We start from the raw sequence: 14,244 nt of genomic DNA on the forward strand, positions 1-14,244 counted from the left end.
CTCCTACTTTCACTGAATTCAAGAATATGTTAAATGAAGTTTGTCATTTACAACTTAAAACTATAATTTCTAGAACTACTAGAAAGACATATGCATACCATATGTGGGTAAATTTTTCAGAATTTGTTGAAAAAAAGATTAACAATTACAATGAATAACTTCAGTTTCTTTTTTCTTCTGTATGTAAAAAACAATCAAAATGGTTAAAGTACTACATTTTATGTGAAGATTAATGGATGTCTTTGTAAATAGCTTAGTTATTCTATATAGTTTGAATTTTATATATTACAATCTCCGAAATTACTATTTTTCTGTGAAACTTATGTGATTGTTTATAAATTAGTTTTATTTAAAATCAATAAAATTTTCAAAAAAAACCTTCCCTAAGTAGGTTGTATAAATAACACTTGGCCTTGCTAATAATAGTTATAAAATTCTTACTCATTTCAACAAAAGTACTAGTATCAGGTAAAAAGTAATTTATGCATTGATTAACATTCATCCAGAACAAAAATGTGCAAGCTGATAGATATGTTCACTCAGATAGCAAGCACCCTAGGCATATATATAAAGGGGTAGTAAAAAGTCAGTTCTTGAGGGCCAGTAGGTTAAGTACTAAAGATGACTGCTTTTTGTCTGAAATGGAAGGTGTGTGTGTGTTGGTGTAATCTCTCTCTCTCTCTATATATATATATATATATATATATATATATATATATATATTTGTGTGTGTGTGCGGGTGTATACGTCTGTGTGTAGATACACACACACTCATATTTATACATATAGCCAGTGTGTGTGCTTATATGTAAATATATATATATATTTTTCTTTTTTTTTTAGCTACATTGCTTTTTTTAATTTGGTTGATCCTATCATAGCATGTTTCCTTTCAGGGCTCTTCTTGGGGCAAGAAGGCTGTGAAGCTTTTTGTGACCAAACTGCCTTTATATGGCTGTACGCAAGCCTATGGCATTTTGTGTCTGTAGAAGGTACCCTAAAGTTTTGAAGACTGTCAAGTAGTCACATCCTAGGCAAGGATGTAATGCATATAGCTTTGGCTACAGCAGCAGTGAAGTAATAGAACATCTAGAGTTATGGTAAGTTACTTATACTACTGTCATTTCTAAGCAAAACTTAGGAAGGGGTGTAACATTTTATATGTGGGGAGGAAGTGGGAGCTGAGATTATAGCAGGCAAGAGAGAAGGTATGCTCATCGGAGTTGTTAGATTCTATACTTTATGCCCTAATTAACAGGATGCTGGCAAGAGCACAAAATACTCTCATGGTGAGCTGCCTGAATGACTGCTTCTCTGGCTGGCTCTCTCCATCCATCAAGGGGATAACTAGTACAGGAGAATGAATGGCCTCAAGTCCACAGCATATAGAAAAGAAAAAAACTTTTATGCTGACATTTTGTTATTGTAAAGTTTTAAGTAGTACTACTGACTACATGTTGCAGACCCTCTGAAGTTATGATAAGCTGGTCCTGCTGCTGACTCCAGATTAGCTAGCTATTCAGGGTTTAATGTTGTAAAATTCTGAGTTCATATAGTATGTTCTGACAGTTCATATTTGGGACTCGACAGTCTTACTTAGGTCAGTTTCATATAATCGAAGGCTCATCTCTGCGAACCTATGTTCATCTAGCCAGCAAGAGTGAATGTTCACTTAAATGAACATTGCCATCAGTGAATTTCTAAAACAGGGAATGAAATTAGTCAACCAGCATTGTGACTGTCACATACATTGCAGTATGTCAAACCCACCAAGGTGGTGGGCTGCACCCCCCCCCCCTGTATATACCAACTCCGAGATCTCACTACAGTGAGGAAAAGATGTTGGCCAACTAATTCCATTCCCTGTTTTAAACATTCTCTAATGTGAAAGTTTACTTAAGTGAATGTTCGCTATTGTCAGCTCAACGAATGGAGGTTTGTTCATAGGTTCATAGATTCATAGGTTCATAGATTAGTACTAAGCTAACTGCCCTTGCGAGCCATTTTAAGCCTAGCCAGTTATCCCTTGTGAGACTCAAACCCTGCACCTTGTGTTTGTAAGGCAAACACCTTAACCATTAGGCCACCCTCCCAACCCAGCAAGAGTGAATGCTCAACACTGGCAATGTGGAGTTGAACCTTCGATTATTTGAAATAGACCCATCTTACTCATGTAAATGTGTGTGTGTGTGTGTGTGTGTGTCTGTGTGTGTCTGTAAATACATTGTTCCATGTCAATTGATTGTGCATTTGACTGAATAAATGATCAAAAAAACTTTGAATAAAATCTCATTTGACTGAATCTCGATTGACTGAAAACTAGAAGTCTGTAGATAGCATGCGATAGTGTCATTTTGATCACAAGAGTTAATAGGGAAGTGACTCTAGAAGAGTATATGTACATTGCCAGTGTTGAGCAGATCTGTAGATTGTGGTTGTGTGCCAGCATTGATTCACTGTGTGGAGTGTTTTTTCTTTGCTCCGTGGTTGTGTGTCTGTGGCATTAGTATATATAGCTATTAAGGTGGGAGACGTGCAAGGTGACTTGTCCCTTGCAAAGTAAGCTTTTTTTTTTTACAGTAAATTTGTTTTGCAGACGGTTTTCAAACAGTTACGATTTGAGTTAAATGAGGTTTCAGTCATTTGTGGTCACTGATTTCACTTTCACTTAAAAGATGTCTCACACAGACACACACATACACACACACGTAGATACAGTTATGCTTGCTTTTTCACACAAATAGCTATGCAGAATCAAAATGTGATTGATAACTGTATCTTTTTCTGTTCTTTAGAGGGCTAGAATCCTGGCCATGATTCAGATGACCAGAGTTCAAAAGGCAACATGAAAGTATGGCAGAATGGGAGTGAGTGGCCAGTGCCAGCTTAACAGTCAGGGCTGGAGGGAGTGGACATGTTCTGGTTTGGCAGTCCCTGACTTGCAAGCAAAGGCTTGCTCAGCACTTAAATGCCCAAGACTAAGGACATGAGCATGATCTTCCCAAGCTAGTGATAGTAGCCATTTGTGCTTATGGGTGGAAGCTTGCACGAGCAAGGGGAGGCTGTAGGATGCTGTGTACTAACGTGGGTGCTCATGTCAGTTATCTAGTGTAGGCTTAGGACCCTAATGGAAACACCCTTTTATTGCCAAGATGTTAACAGAGGCACAAGTCCATGGCTGCCTGGATGACAGCTTTTTTCTCTTTGTACTGAATATGCCCTGTACAGGGGAATGAGTGGGTTTAGGGCACATTTGGAGTGGGTGCTGATGGTCATCAGGCATGTAGGCAGAAAGACTATAGGAGAAATATATGATTGTTTACTGAGCCACAGCCATTGAGATTGTGAAATATCTCATGCAGTGATATTTCAGACAAAATTATTCCTTTTAGAACTGAATGTGACTGTATAACTGCAAATCTCTTCAGGATTATGTGCTTCCTTTTGATAACCTGGTAGGTCAGTCAGCTTGAGGACATTTTAGGCCACAACTTGGGCATAAGGCAAAACAGACTTTAACTCCTGAAGTGGAGTAAAATCAGATATGTAAATTATACAAATAAAGCAATAAGTTAAATTATAAACAGTTAAGCAGTAGCTAAACATTTAAGTTTAAAGAACAGAATGTTAAAAAAGCTTATCTTGGCAAAATAATAATTAATATGACCTGAAATTATGTAATGTCATACTTGTAGAGGTTAAAGTAGTGCAGACTGGCTGGGTTTCAGACCCATCCCTAGAGTGCTGTTATGCAGTAGTACTCATATTGTATATTACCATTTTAGCATGTACAAAAAGGCAGTTTGACAGTCTTAGCACTGTTTTTGAGAATGGCTTCTCCATGTGTTTTGTTGATAAATAAACATATAGTTCTATGGAGCACCAAATCAGGTCTTCTGTTAGCTGTATATCAGCTCCAAGTTAAGGGGTGCTGTGCAGAAAAATAAATAAAAAATTATTCTTGAAATTATTGCCTTAACACTAATCTTTCTGGTGGTGTCATTCTGTGTACTACTTTCCAAGGCAAAGTAATGAACGATTTCTCTTTGTTTCTTGCAGTATCTAATGCTGGCAGTGATGTAACCTGGACAAGTGGTAAACTGAAGACTCCTCCCTTGACTTCCACACTTCTAAGAGAGCCTAGGAAACCACTGGTCCAAACAAGGAGACAGAAGAAGAAACAAGAAGAGTATGAAGATGATCAACCAGACTCAAACAGAGGATCTGAATCTGACTTTATACAGAGGTAAAGCCACCTGTCTGCATTTGTGTGGCCTTAATTAAAAGGCTGTAAGTGAAGAGCATATCAACATCTGTAAGTAAAGCTTATGTTTCTTTAAAAGCCATCTATGTGCATACATGATCCTTTCAAATGTACTCCCACACTCTTTCTCCTAGGCCCTTCTGATACCGCAACCATTTCTCCTTGACCCTTTGAATACCTCACTTTTTTCAAATTCTATAACCCCTGCCTGTGTCCCGTTATTCTGCCACTATGTCATCATAGAAACATCTTTCTGCTGCATTGCTAGCTTTCATCCTTGATAACTTGTTAGTCATGCCTCCTTGTTCCATTTCTTGCTGTGTCTTCAGAATTTGTATTTTCCACTATTCTTCTGCATCTGTGTCATAATCCTTCACAGTAATATTACACAGTTTCACCAGATAAGCTCAAATTCCATCCTCTCTCCTCACAATGAGTTTAGTTGTTTTTCCATCTAACCATTTTTGTAATCCTTGTTCTCTGCCTTTGTTTAATGTATTTTGCCAGCCTGGGTCTTTAAAACTGCACACAATACTCCATACATGGTCTAACCATTGATCTTTGTAATGGCTTTTACTTCAGTGTCACAAAGGTGCTTTACAAATTCGTTCTTCCATTCTTTCCACCTGCTCTCATTATACTGCTAAGATTTGAAACTCCCTGGCTAGTAATATCACATCTAGCACTACTTTAACTAAATTTAATCAAACACTAAAAACCCACCTTGCCACTAAATGGCTCTGCTCTTGCTCTACCCCAGACTAAAACAAAATCTTACATATTCTTTCTTCATACTATCACTTCTACCCGGGATTTCACTGTGGATTGTATGTATTAAATGTAACCCAATGTTATTTCACATCTCCTTTATGCTACATATTTTTTATCTCAGTTGTATCCTTATTTGTGCATATTTGTAGATATTTAAACTATGTAAAATTATACTCTATGTACAGTTGTTTTGTAATCTACCTTCTCTGTTATTTTTTCCTTTAAAACACTTGTTAGTTTCATTTGTCTGTCTGGATATTTTCTCCCTGGGCCCCCGCTGAAAATGGACATGTTGTCCAATAGGACTTTCCCGGTTATCAAATGTAAAATAAATACATTTTATAGTGATTTATATGGGTTAGTGATGGTTATCCTTAACAAATACATTACTATTTTTGTATCTATTTATGTCTTGTCAACTTGGCACTGATATGAAATCTTGCTGCAATTTTTTTATGGCTAATATGCAGTCTTTCTGCCCACTGTAATTACCTAACCAGATAATTTTGCATATGTTTTCCTTCTTACTGCTTCTGCACTTATCTTTGTGGCAGTAGGAACTAGATTTAGTTTCCTTTGTTGACTTGTTCAATATCTGGCACAAAAGCTGTAAAGAGATAATGGCCTCAAAAGAGAATCCTGAGGCATTTCACTAGCCACTTATTCTTAATGGGAATCCCTTTACTATTACTGCGACTGCTTCTGTGATGCCAACCTTTAAGTCCCATTTTCCCTAACCACACTGTAATTCTAAATAGAATGTATTCATGCCCTCCACCTTCCTTATTCACCCAATCAGACTTGTATCCGTGTAGACTAACATAACATCTTCTCTTTGAAGACACATTTGCAGTCATCATCATTCAGCTCTGCTTTATTAATAAAATCAGTTCTCCTGTTTCTAATCATTTTTTTTTGTGAAAGAACTAGTCATATTAACTTTACTTTGAGGAGCCCTCTTCTCAGAACAGAAAAACTGGTGGGGTTAAGAGAGCATCAGTTCTGGATGCAAGATGTTAGGGGATACAGCACTGTATTTGAGGTGCCAGTCAGTTCCTGCAAGCAGTATGGATAGACATTTAAGTACCAGTGATTTGGCAGCCTACTTAAATGACAGTTTGGGAAGAGTGTGTAGCATGGAGCTAGTATAGTTCTTTGCTACAGTTTAACAAAAATGTTTGACATAGTTTAACTAAGACCTATCATGTTGTGTCAGTAGCAGAGACATTCTGTGTATACTGGATATATACAGAATGGCTCTTTGCTTTACTGAAGAGGAGTATCCCTCACCAAAAATGAGGGACATTTCCAAGGGCACCAACCAGCCTGGTTGCAGCTCTGTACCCTCTGTAGTGAGGATGCTTTTAAAGAGCACTCTAAAATGTCAATTTCTGTTGTTGATTTGTGTAAGGGGGTGCTTTATTTTTTTCACATTAGCATCCTTGCAGTTGGATTGGGGCGTAAGCATAGGATCATAGGAAGTTACTAGGCTATTGGCCCTGAGGTCCTTATAAGCCTAGCTAAGTGTTTAGCCCATGTATAAACATGTCAGCACCCGATGGCCCTGTCCAGAAGGGACACTGGTGGAATTCCAGGGATGTATTTTCCTCTTTCCCATCCAGTTATCCAGATTGCGCTTAAAAACAGTTAAAGAGGTACTCTGCTTGATGTGGAGAGGGGGTTAATTCCATAGATGGGAAGTCTCTGGGACACAAATCTCTCCCGCTAGCAAGTCCTATTGATTTCACAGACCAGGATGAGGCCGCGTGTGCAGGTTACTCGAGTGGAGCTTGACTTGCAGATATGCAGCAGTCCCATCAAGGTGGGGTCCGAGCTTGCCTTGTATGCCAGACAGAGGTCACCTCTGAGGAGTCTGTATGAAACAGAGTAGAGGCATAGGGCTTTTAGCCTCTGTATGGTAGATTTTTGAGGCCCTGGATTCTCCTGGTGAGGAACCTCTGTGGTCTCTCCAGCTGCTGTATGTGCTTTGTGAGGTACATGCCGAATGGAGTATTGTGCTCAATAATGGGTCTTATAAGGGAAGAATACAGGGATATTATGACCTCCTTGTCTGTGGATGAGGTACCCTTACTTATAAGGTGGGCCATGTAGAAAGCTGTCCTTACAATGGAAGCAACATGGTGGTCAAAAATCAGGCAGCTATCAATCTGGTTGCCCATATCCCTCACGACTGACTGTGTGCTTAGAACATTATTAATGTGATAATTTGTGGGGATAGGATACCTCTCTACCCAAAGGGGATGATGATGCATTTTTTTGTATTCAGCTTGAGGTCATGTTTCTGGCACCAGTCATTTGTTTGGGTGAGACCCTCTTGGAGGATGTCCATGTCACTAGGGGAATTGATGACAGCTCCCAAGTTGCAGTTATCTGCAAACTTGGTCAGCCATAGCCCACTGGTTTTGGCCTGTACCTTAGAAAAGTATATCTCAAATAACAGAGGCCCCAAGTCTGAACCCTGGGGTACGCCACTCAATATGGGTCTACTGCTTGAGGTGGCTTCCCCTATTTTTATGGGTTCTATGAGTGAGCCAGTTGGCTACCCCATCTGGTAACATACGGATTGATATCTAGTTGAGAGAGTTTATCTGTTATGCCCGAGTGGGGAATAGTGTTGAAGGCTTTGGCCAGGTCAAGGTAGGCAGAGTGCAGTGTCTTCTCCTCATCCATGGCTGTGGTGACTGTCTCAAAAAGGTCGACCAGATTTAAGAGACATTACCTCCCCATGACGAAGCCAATAGCATACCCTAATCATCCCTCAATGTTTCCTTCTGCTTGTGTTGTTCAGTCATTTAGGAAGATATGTGCATTAATTTCTGAAAAACCCAAACCTAGTCACCCTTATAGTCTGCACCTTCAGAGCTTTGATCAGGTCTTCATCTGTTTTTATGGAAAGAGGACAACCTATGTCAAAACAGACAATTTCCTAAATAATTATCCCATTCCGTTCATTTTTATTGTTCTCAAGTCCCTTCTTCAGAAAGCTCTCTCTACCAGAGTTATGATAACTTCTAAGGCATTTTGGAAAGGGAGGGACTCTAAAACTATCCTAGAAGAAGCTACTTGGTTTTCTGTTTCATGAATAACAGAAATTTGTGAAGTACTTAATTTAACTTCCTGCAGACAAATCCTAAGTGGACACATTACTGGGCAAGGAGGTGCTCTGTTCATTCTCCTTGGGAATGCATATCTACATTTTTCGACTTTCCTCTGTGTGTGGCTGTTTGGATTTTCTCTTATTTTATTTACCAACTTTAAATATGTTCTGTGCTGTTCCCACATGTAGAGCAGCAAAGATAGAAGTGTACCCTTAATTAATTTTAAGGAGCACAGCCTTAGCAGCTGACGGACCTTAGATAGGATTGGTAGGAAGGTCCATTATGTGATCTCTGGATAGTTCTGGAGTATCAAGAGAAGTTGAAGGATTCAGTGACTAGTCATTGGGTTATATTCTGTCCTCCAGGTAAGTCCATCTGTGAGTTTCTTACGATAGTTGTGTGATGTTAGCTTGCCCTTGATTAGAGAGGTGACTAACTTGGGCTTTTAGATCTTGGTCCAAGATGAAGTTCAATCATAGTCTTTAGGCATATCTGAACTTTCTACAAACTCACCCCAGGTTATTTCCTCCTGTGCACCTTTTATTGAAAGAAGATCTTTTTCAGCCATAGAGATCTGGCATATGAAGACAGGCATGTGAGGGGTTTTATCTCCAGCAGCCAAATTACGGGGTGATCTGATAGTCTTCACACTACCTGTGTTTCACAGGTTTGTGAGATGCTGTCATTTGTACTGTGTCCATAGAGCATTCTCCTTCCCCTTCTGGCAGGGTTTGGTGATTGCTTTCAAGATACAGAACACTTCTTCCTCCGTATACTTTTCCTTCCCTGCCTCCAAGAAAACTACAGTGGCACTCACTAGCCTAGGTTGAAGGGGATTCTTCTTCCTCTTCTGGCAGGGTTTGGTGATTGCATTCAAGATGCAGAACATTTCTTCCTCCGTATACTTTTCCTTCCCTGCCTCCAAGAAAACTACAGTGGCACTCACTAGCCTAGGTTGAAGGGGATTCTGAAGGTATTCATATATTATCAGGGTTTGCAAGACAGGTGCTGGTACTGAACAACTTCCATCTGTTTAGCACATGGCACCAGTCATAGGAAAAGTGGGAGACCATGTTCAAGGATTGACATGATGCATGTGCTAGGTCCATTCTAGGCCTTTCCAGCCATGGTATCTCATGCATCAAACACTTTCTCTGATGCAGGAGTCTTGTTGCGTCCTGCTCTCACACTTTGTGCACTTAACCTAATTAGTGCTACACTAGATCTGACCCCATCCTGTCCCCCAAATTAAGGTTGAGGAGAGGGAGTCTCCTCCTCAGTCTTTGCTGTGTAGGGGGTCTCAGAGGATCTAGAGACCCTACTCTCAGAGAGACAGAGTGAGAGATGAGGACAGTGAGTCTCCTCAGATGAGAGTGTCTGTTTCAGTTGCAGACTCGGAGTGATGAAATCTTCCATGGATTCTGCCCACCAGAATTGTCTTAGTGTCCAGGAATGAGGGTGTCCTAGGTCATCCTCCCCGTGAAGCCTGCCTTTAAGGATGATATTTCTGTAGCGTGGGACATTCAGTATTTTGCTTCCAATAATACAAATGTCCTTTATTGGTCACATTGAAGTAACACAAAAGTGTGATGAAACATCCTAAGCCTGACTTCATTGTGAGATATTTGGTCAACATAGATCCCTCCGAACAGAGGAGTTTTTCACCTTATTGGCTTATAAGGAGTTCTGATGCTTTGAATAGGGTGTTCATCTGCGTATTCTGTGCCACACTGAGGGAGCGTAGATGCCTTATCTTACCATTTTCCATCTTCTTTAGTGCATCTGGTAGTGGGAAAGCTGTATATCCTCCTCAGTTTTGGGGTTAGTGAATTGCTAGCTATGTCTTCTGCAGTGGACTTCATGTGGCCTGTTCTAAGTGTACTTTTGTTGGTACTGTAAGTAGGACAGCACATTCACACGTATGCATATACTGGATGATGTAGCTGAGGCTGTGCTCCTTAAACAGCTCAGGCAGATCTTTCTTAATGTCATGTTCTAAAAAGAGGTTCTTTTTTTTGGGCAGACATCCAAGGTAGTGACTTAGGATCTCTCCCATTCTTCCACATCCTGTTAGCACAGTCAGCCATCAAACTTTGGCCCGCCCCCTCTAACAAAATGCAAACCAGCAAAAAAATGCTAACTACCCAAATGCCTATACTGTTTCTATTTTACCATCTCACTGCCTACGAACAAACACTTGACCATGGTATTCACTACCCAAATGGTCAAACAGACACCCTTGACTTCACACATAACACCAAACACTTTGCCATCTCCAGCACACCGAATATACCACTCTCTATAAAATACCACCCCTGTACAGCCACAAAACATAATCCTAAAGACAAAGACTATATAAAACTTACAAACAAACTCCTAAAGCTCAGAATATCCTGTCACTATAACCTTATAACACATGGAGACATTCATCCCAACCCTGGCCCACCCACACCCAATAACCTGCACTCCCCTACCACAACGCCCCACAGTCAAGCTACCCATGAATACTCCCACTAGTTCCCTCCTAGCATTTCACCTAAATATTCGAAGTATTAACAATAAGATTCCCAACCTACATGCCCTCCTAGCAACCCATTCCCCAGACATTGTGTCTTATGGAAACCTGGCTAAAACCCAGTACTACTAACAATGAAATACTACCTCCAGGATGCAATATTCACCAGTTAGAACGTGCTGCAAGGAAAGGAGGTGGGATAGCACTCCTTTATAAAAATACTCTAACTGTTAATAGAGACACCATTCAACCTCCCCAATTCAATAATGTGAAACTCCTCATAACCAAGCTACAGATTAACCAAAGCAAACACTTGAACATCGTCTGTGCATACATTCCACCAGGCAGCAACCTAAATACCATAGAAGATCTCCTTTACTGGTTATCCACTACCTATCCACAAGGAACCATAGTTCTTGGTGATTTTAACACCATCTGGCACCATAAAGGTGGTAGCTCCTCAGACATATCCAACTATAGACCCATTGCCATTCTTTCCCCACTAGCCAAAATAATGGAGAAATGTGTACACAAGCAACTAATGCAGTACCTTACACAGAATAACTTACTATCCAACTCCCAGTATGGTTTCAGGTCATACCACAGCACCACCTCAGCCCTCCTTTCCTTTACTACTGCCATAAACCAAAACAGGAATGACAATACCCTAACCTCCGCCCTCTTTCTTGACCTATCAAAAGCCTTTGACATGGTCAACCATGAACTTTTAATTCTTTCACTAAAATCTATTTCCCTCAACAAGCCTGCAATCCAGTGGTTCCAGTCCTACCTGACTGGTAGACAACTGGCGGTACTATGGCATGGCAAACTCTCCAGACAGCTACCTGTCTCACTTGGTGTCCCTCAAGGGGTCCATACTAGGTCCACTACTCTTCTCTCTTTTTATCAACAACCTTCACACTGCTGTCCCTAAAGCCACCTGCATTCAGTATGCAGATGATTCCACTTTCATCTGCTCAGTCACCTCCCTATCCGAACTGCAAACCTTAACCCAAAATGCATTTATCACTATCGAGAACTGGCACACCAACCAATGCCTACTTCTGAACCCCAATAAAACTAAACTTCTACTCTTCTCCCCACTAGTAGATCCACCACACTTCTCTGTCACATCTAAAATGGTACCACTATTTCCCAAGATAATCACACCGAACAGCTAGGGGTTATCATAGACAATAATCTCAAATTTGACCTACAGGTCAACAAAACTATACAGACCATCAATAAGAAGCTTGGATCACTGTATAGAAACAAGACATTTTTAACCCCACTGGCCAGGACTGCAATCGCCTGATCACACCTACTCTCTACTCTTTTATATGCCTCGCCTGTACTCTCAAACCTCAACAAATCCGAACTAGGTAAGCTGTCCCATAGCTACAATCATATTGCTAGATTCGCCACTGGCTCCACCTATAGAACCCACCACTGCCAGAACCTTAAACAACTAAAGTGGCTAGAATTGCCCAGCTTAATTCAATTCAATCAACTCTTAATAGTGCACAAAATTTTGTACCACCCTGAGGATACCCCCTCACTTAAAAATATTATTAAGCCATATAGCAACCTAAGATCCCTACGGTCAGCCGATAAACTACTGGTCCAAACCCACAAAGCTAATAACTCTGCTGGTGAATCCCTGTTTGCCAACTTAATTGGCAAAACCTGGAATTCGTTGCCAAACTGTATAACCCTACAATCCTCCAAAATTCTCTTAAAAAAAACCCCACAAACAGTATCTCAAAGTGAATTAGCTATGCCCATGTATCAACTCTGATTAAGTTATAAACTAAAAGTATATTCTGTAATTATCATAACTTGTAACTACGTCACCAAGCTCTGCTTCCAGTCTGATGTCTCTTACTTTTAATTGTCTGTCGAAGAGAATTGTGTGTCCCTCCTAGGGGAGCACTACTAAGCCATTGTATATAATCACGTTGTTTTTATAACTGTTTGTAACTTCTGTGTAATCTTTGTAAGTTTGTCTGTGTAGCTTTTCTCCCTGGGCCTCCACTGAAAATGGACATGTATCCAGCCGGACTATCCCGGTAAACAAATGTAAAATAAATAAAAATTCTCTTGCTACCTCCAGACTCTTCCAGGCTGTCTGTTTTGTAGGAAATAGGCCCATTATGGGACAAGTGCTGCCATACATCAATCCTATCTAATCTCGGAGGACCTTGGTGCACCTACAGATTGGTTCATCCACTCCAATTTGGCATTCTTTCTCATGAGCTTCTATTCTTTGAGGAATGCACAAACTCCACTAGGACGTGTCATGCTGTGCTCCAGAGATTATCTGTATCCCTCTAAAATATTTGTTTTTTTTTTTTCTTTGATCATTCCATTCAGATTTCAGTCCTGACATTCTTCATAGAAAAACTGTTCTAGTAGTCTTCATAGAAAAAATCTCATGTCTTAGGTCCTGGTATTCTAAGATCTTATAGTTTCTATGTGGCTATCAAATACCTAGCTAGGAAACCGGCTGACTCTATTGCTTCAGAGAGGACCAATATGTGAAGCTTTGCCATAGTGCCAGCAGCTTAGCCTAGTCACCTGCAAAGCATATAAGCAGTGGTAGTTTTGGCCTGTCTCACTTTTCTGAGAATTGTATTGGATAAATGTACTGCACACTGAAAATCGGGGGAGAGGGACCCCACACACAGCCCTAGTTCGCAGATTTTCAGAAAGCTAAAGAGGTGGATGGCAAACAATAACCCTGTGCTTCTGCAGTTGAATCTCATAATTTAAATGGCTTCTTGTCCCATGCTTGTCTCGTTCTTATCTGGCAAAGCCTTCCTCTTCAGAGGATGATGTAGGACCCTGAGAAGGTCAAGCTCTAGTGCTTCTTGGGAGGGGGGGAGCATTGTGGTTTGTAGGCAGTGCCCAAACTCTGGCTGATGACTTGAGTGACTCTATAATTGCAAGCCCTTAATTCACCTGGCCATATACTGGTGATCACACTGGGCTCCAAGAGCACTTTCTCCGTAGGCCAACACTAAAGTTGAGAAGAGTCTAGCAGGTTTGTCTACACCACACTTTTTGGTTGGTGATTAGCCTAGGACTGCCAGATTATGTCCATGTACCGTTATTGGCGGTGAATGATGATAGTCTTATTGCTTGGTGCCAGTCCACTACACACTCAACCCTGTATACTCTGTGCACAAGTATGCCCAACCTGGGGAGGGGTGGGTAGAGGCCTTCCTTACCTTTTGCCTCCCATGAGAAACCGGAGAATATCGACGTTTATCCACTTTGAGGCAAATAAAAATAAGGAGACTGCTTGTAATACCACTCCCACTTGGGTGTTGTTTTTTTTTCCAATAGATATGCACTTAAATTCATGAAGTGTATCATGAATGGGTTTATGACCCCATTCTTTTACACCCCACCACCTGAAATCCTGCAGGGAAAGAGGAGAAAATATACTTGCCATTTTCCTTTTTGTGGCCTTTTTAATAAAGAGGCTATATATGCAGCCTGAAAGTACCCAGATTCTGCCATTGAAGCTCACAGGAAGGCAGATATTCTCTGTTAGCCCCTGGCTGAAGGCA

General features: G+C 40.6%; 1 protein-coding gene across 1 annotated transcript in view; it reads left to right on the forward strand.

Moving 5' to 3' along the window:
• STAG3 (stromal antigen 3) overlaps window positions 1-14,244 on the forward strand; it is a 4,836,058-nt gene that overhangs the window by 3,665,981 nt on the left and 1,155,833 nt on the right. The window contains exon 31 of the mRNA XM_044077272.1: window positions 4,060-4,246. Coding sequence (XP_043933207.1) covers window positions 4,060-4,246 — 187 coding nt within the window. The remainder of the gene's footprint in view (window positions 1-4,059; window positions 4,247-14,244) is intronic.

The sequence above is a fragment of the Protopterus annectens genome, chromosome 7.part0 (genome assembly GCF_019279795.1).
Source record: "Protopterus annectens isolate FY-2018-M chromosome 7.part0, PAN1.0, whole genome shotgun sequence".
NCBI classification, from domain to species: domain Eukaryota; kingdom Metazoa; phylum Chordata; order Ceratodontiformes; family Protopteridae; genus Protopterus; species Protopterus annectens.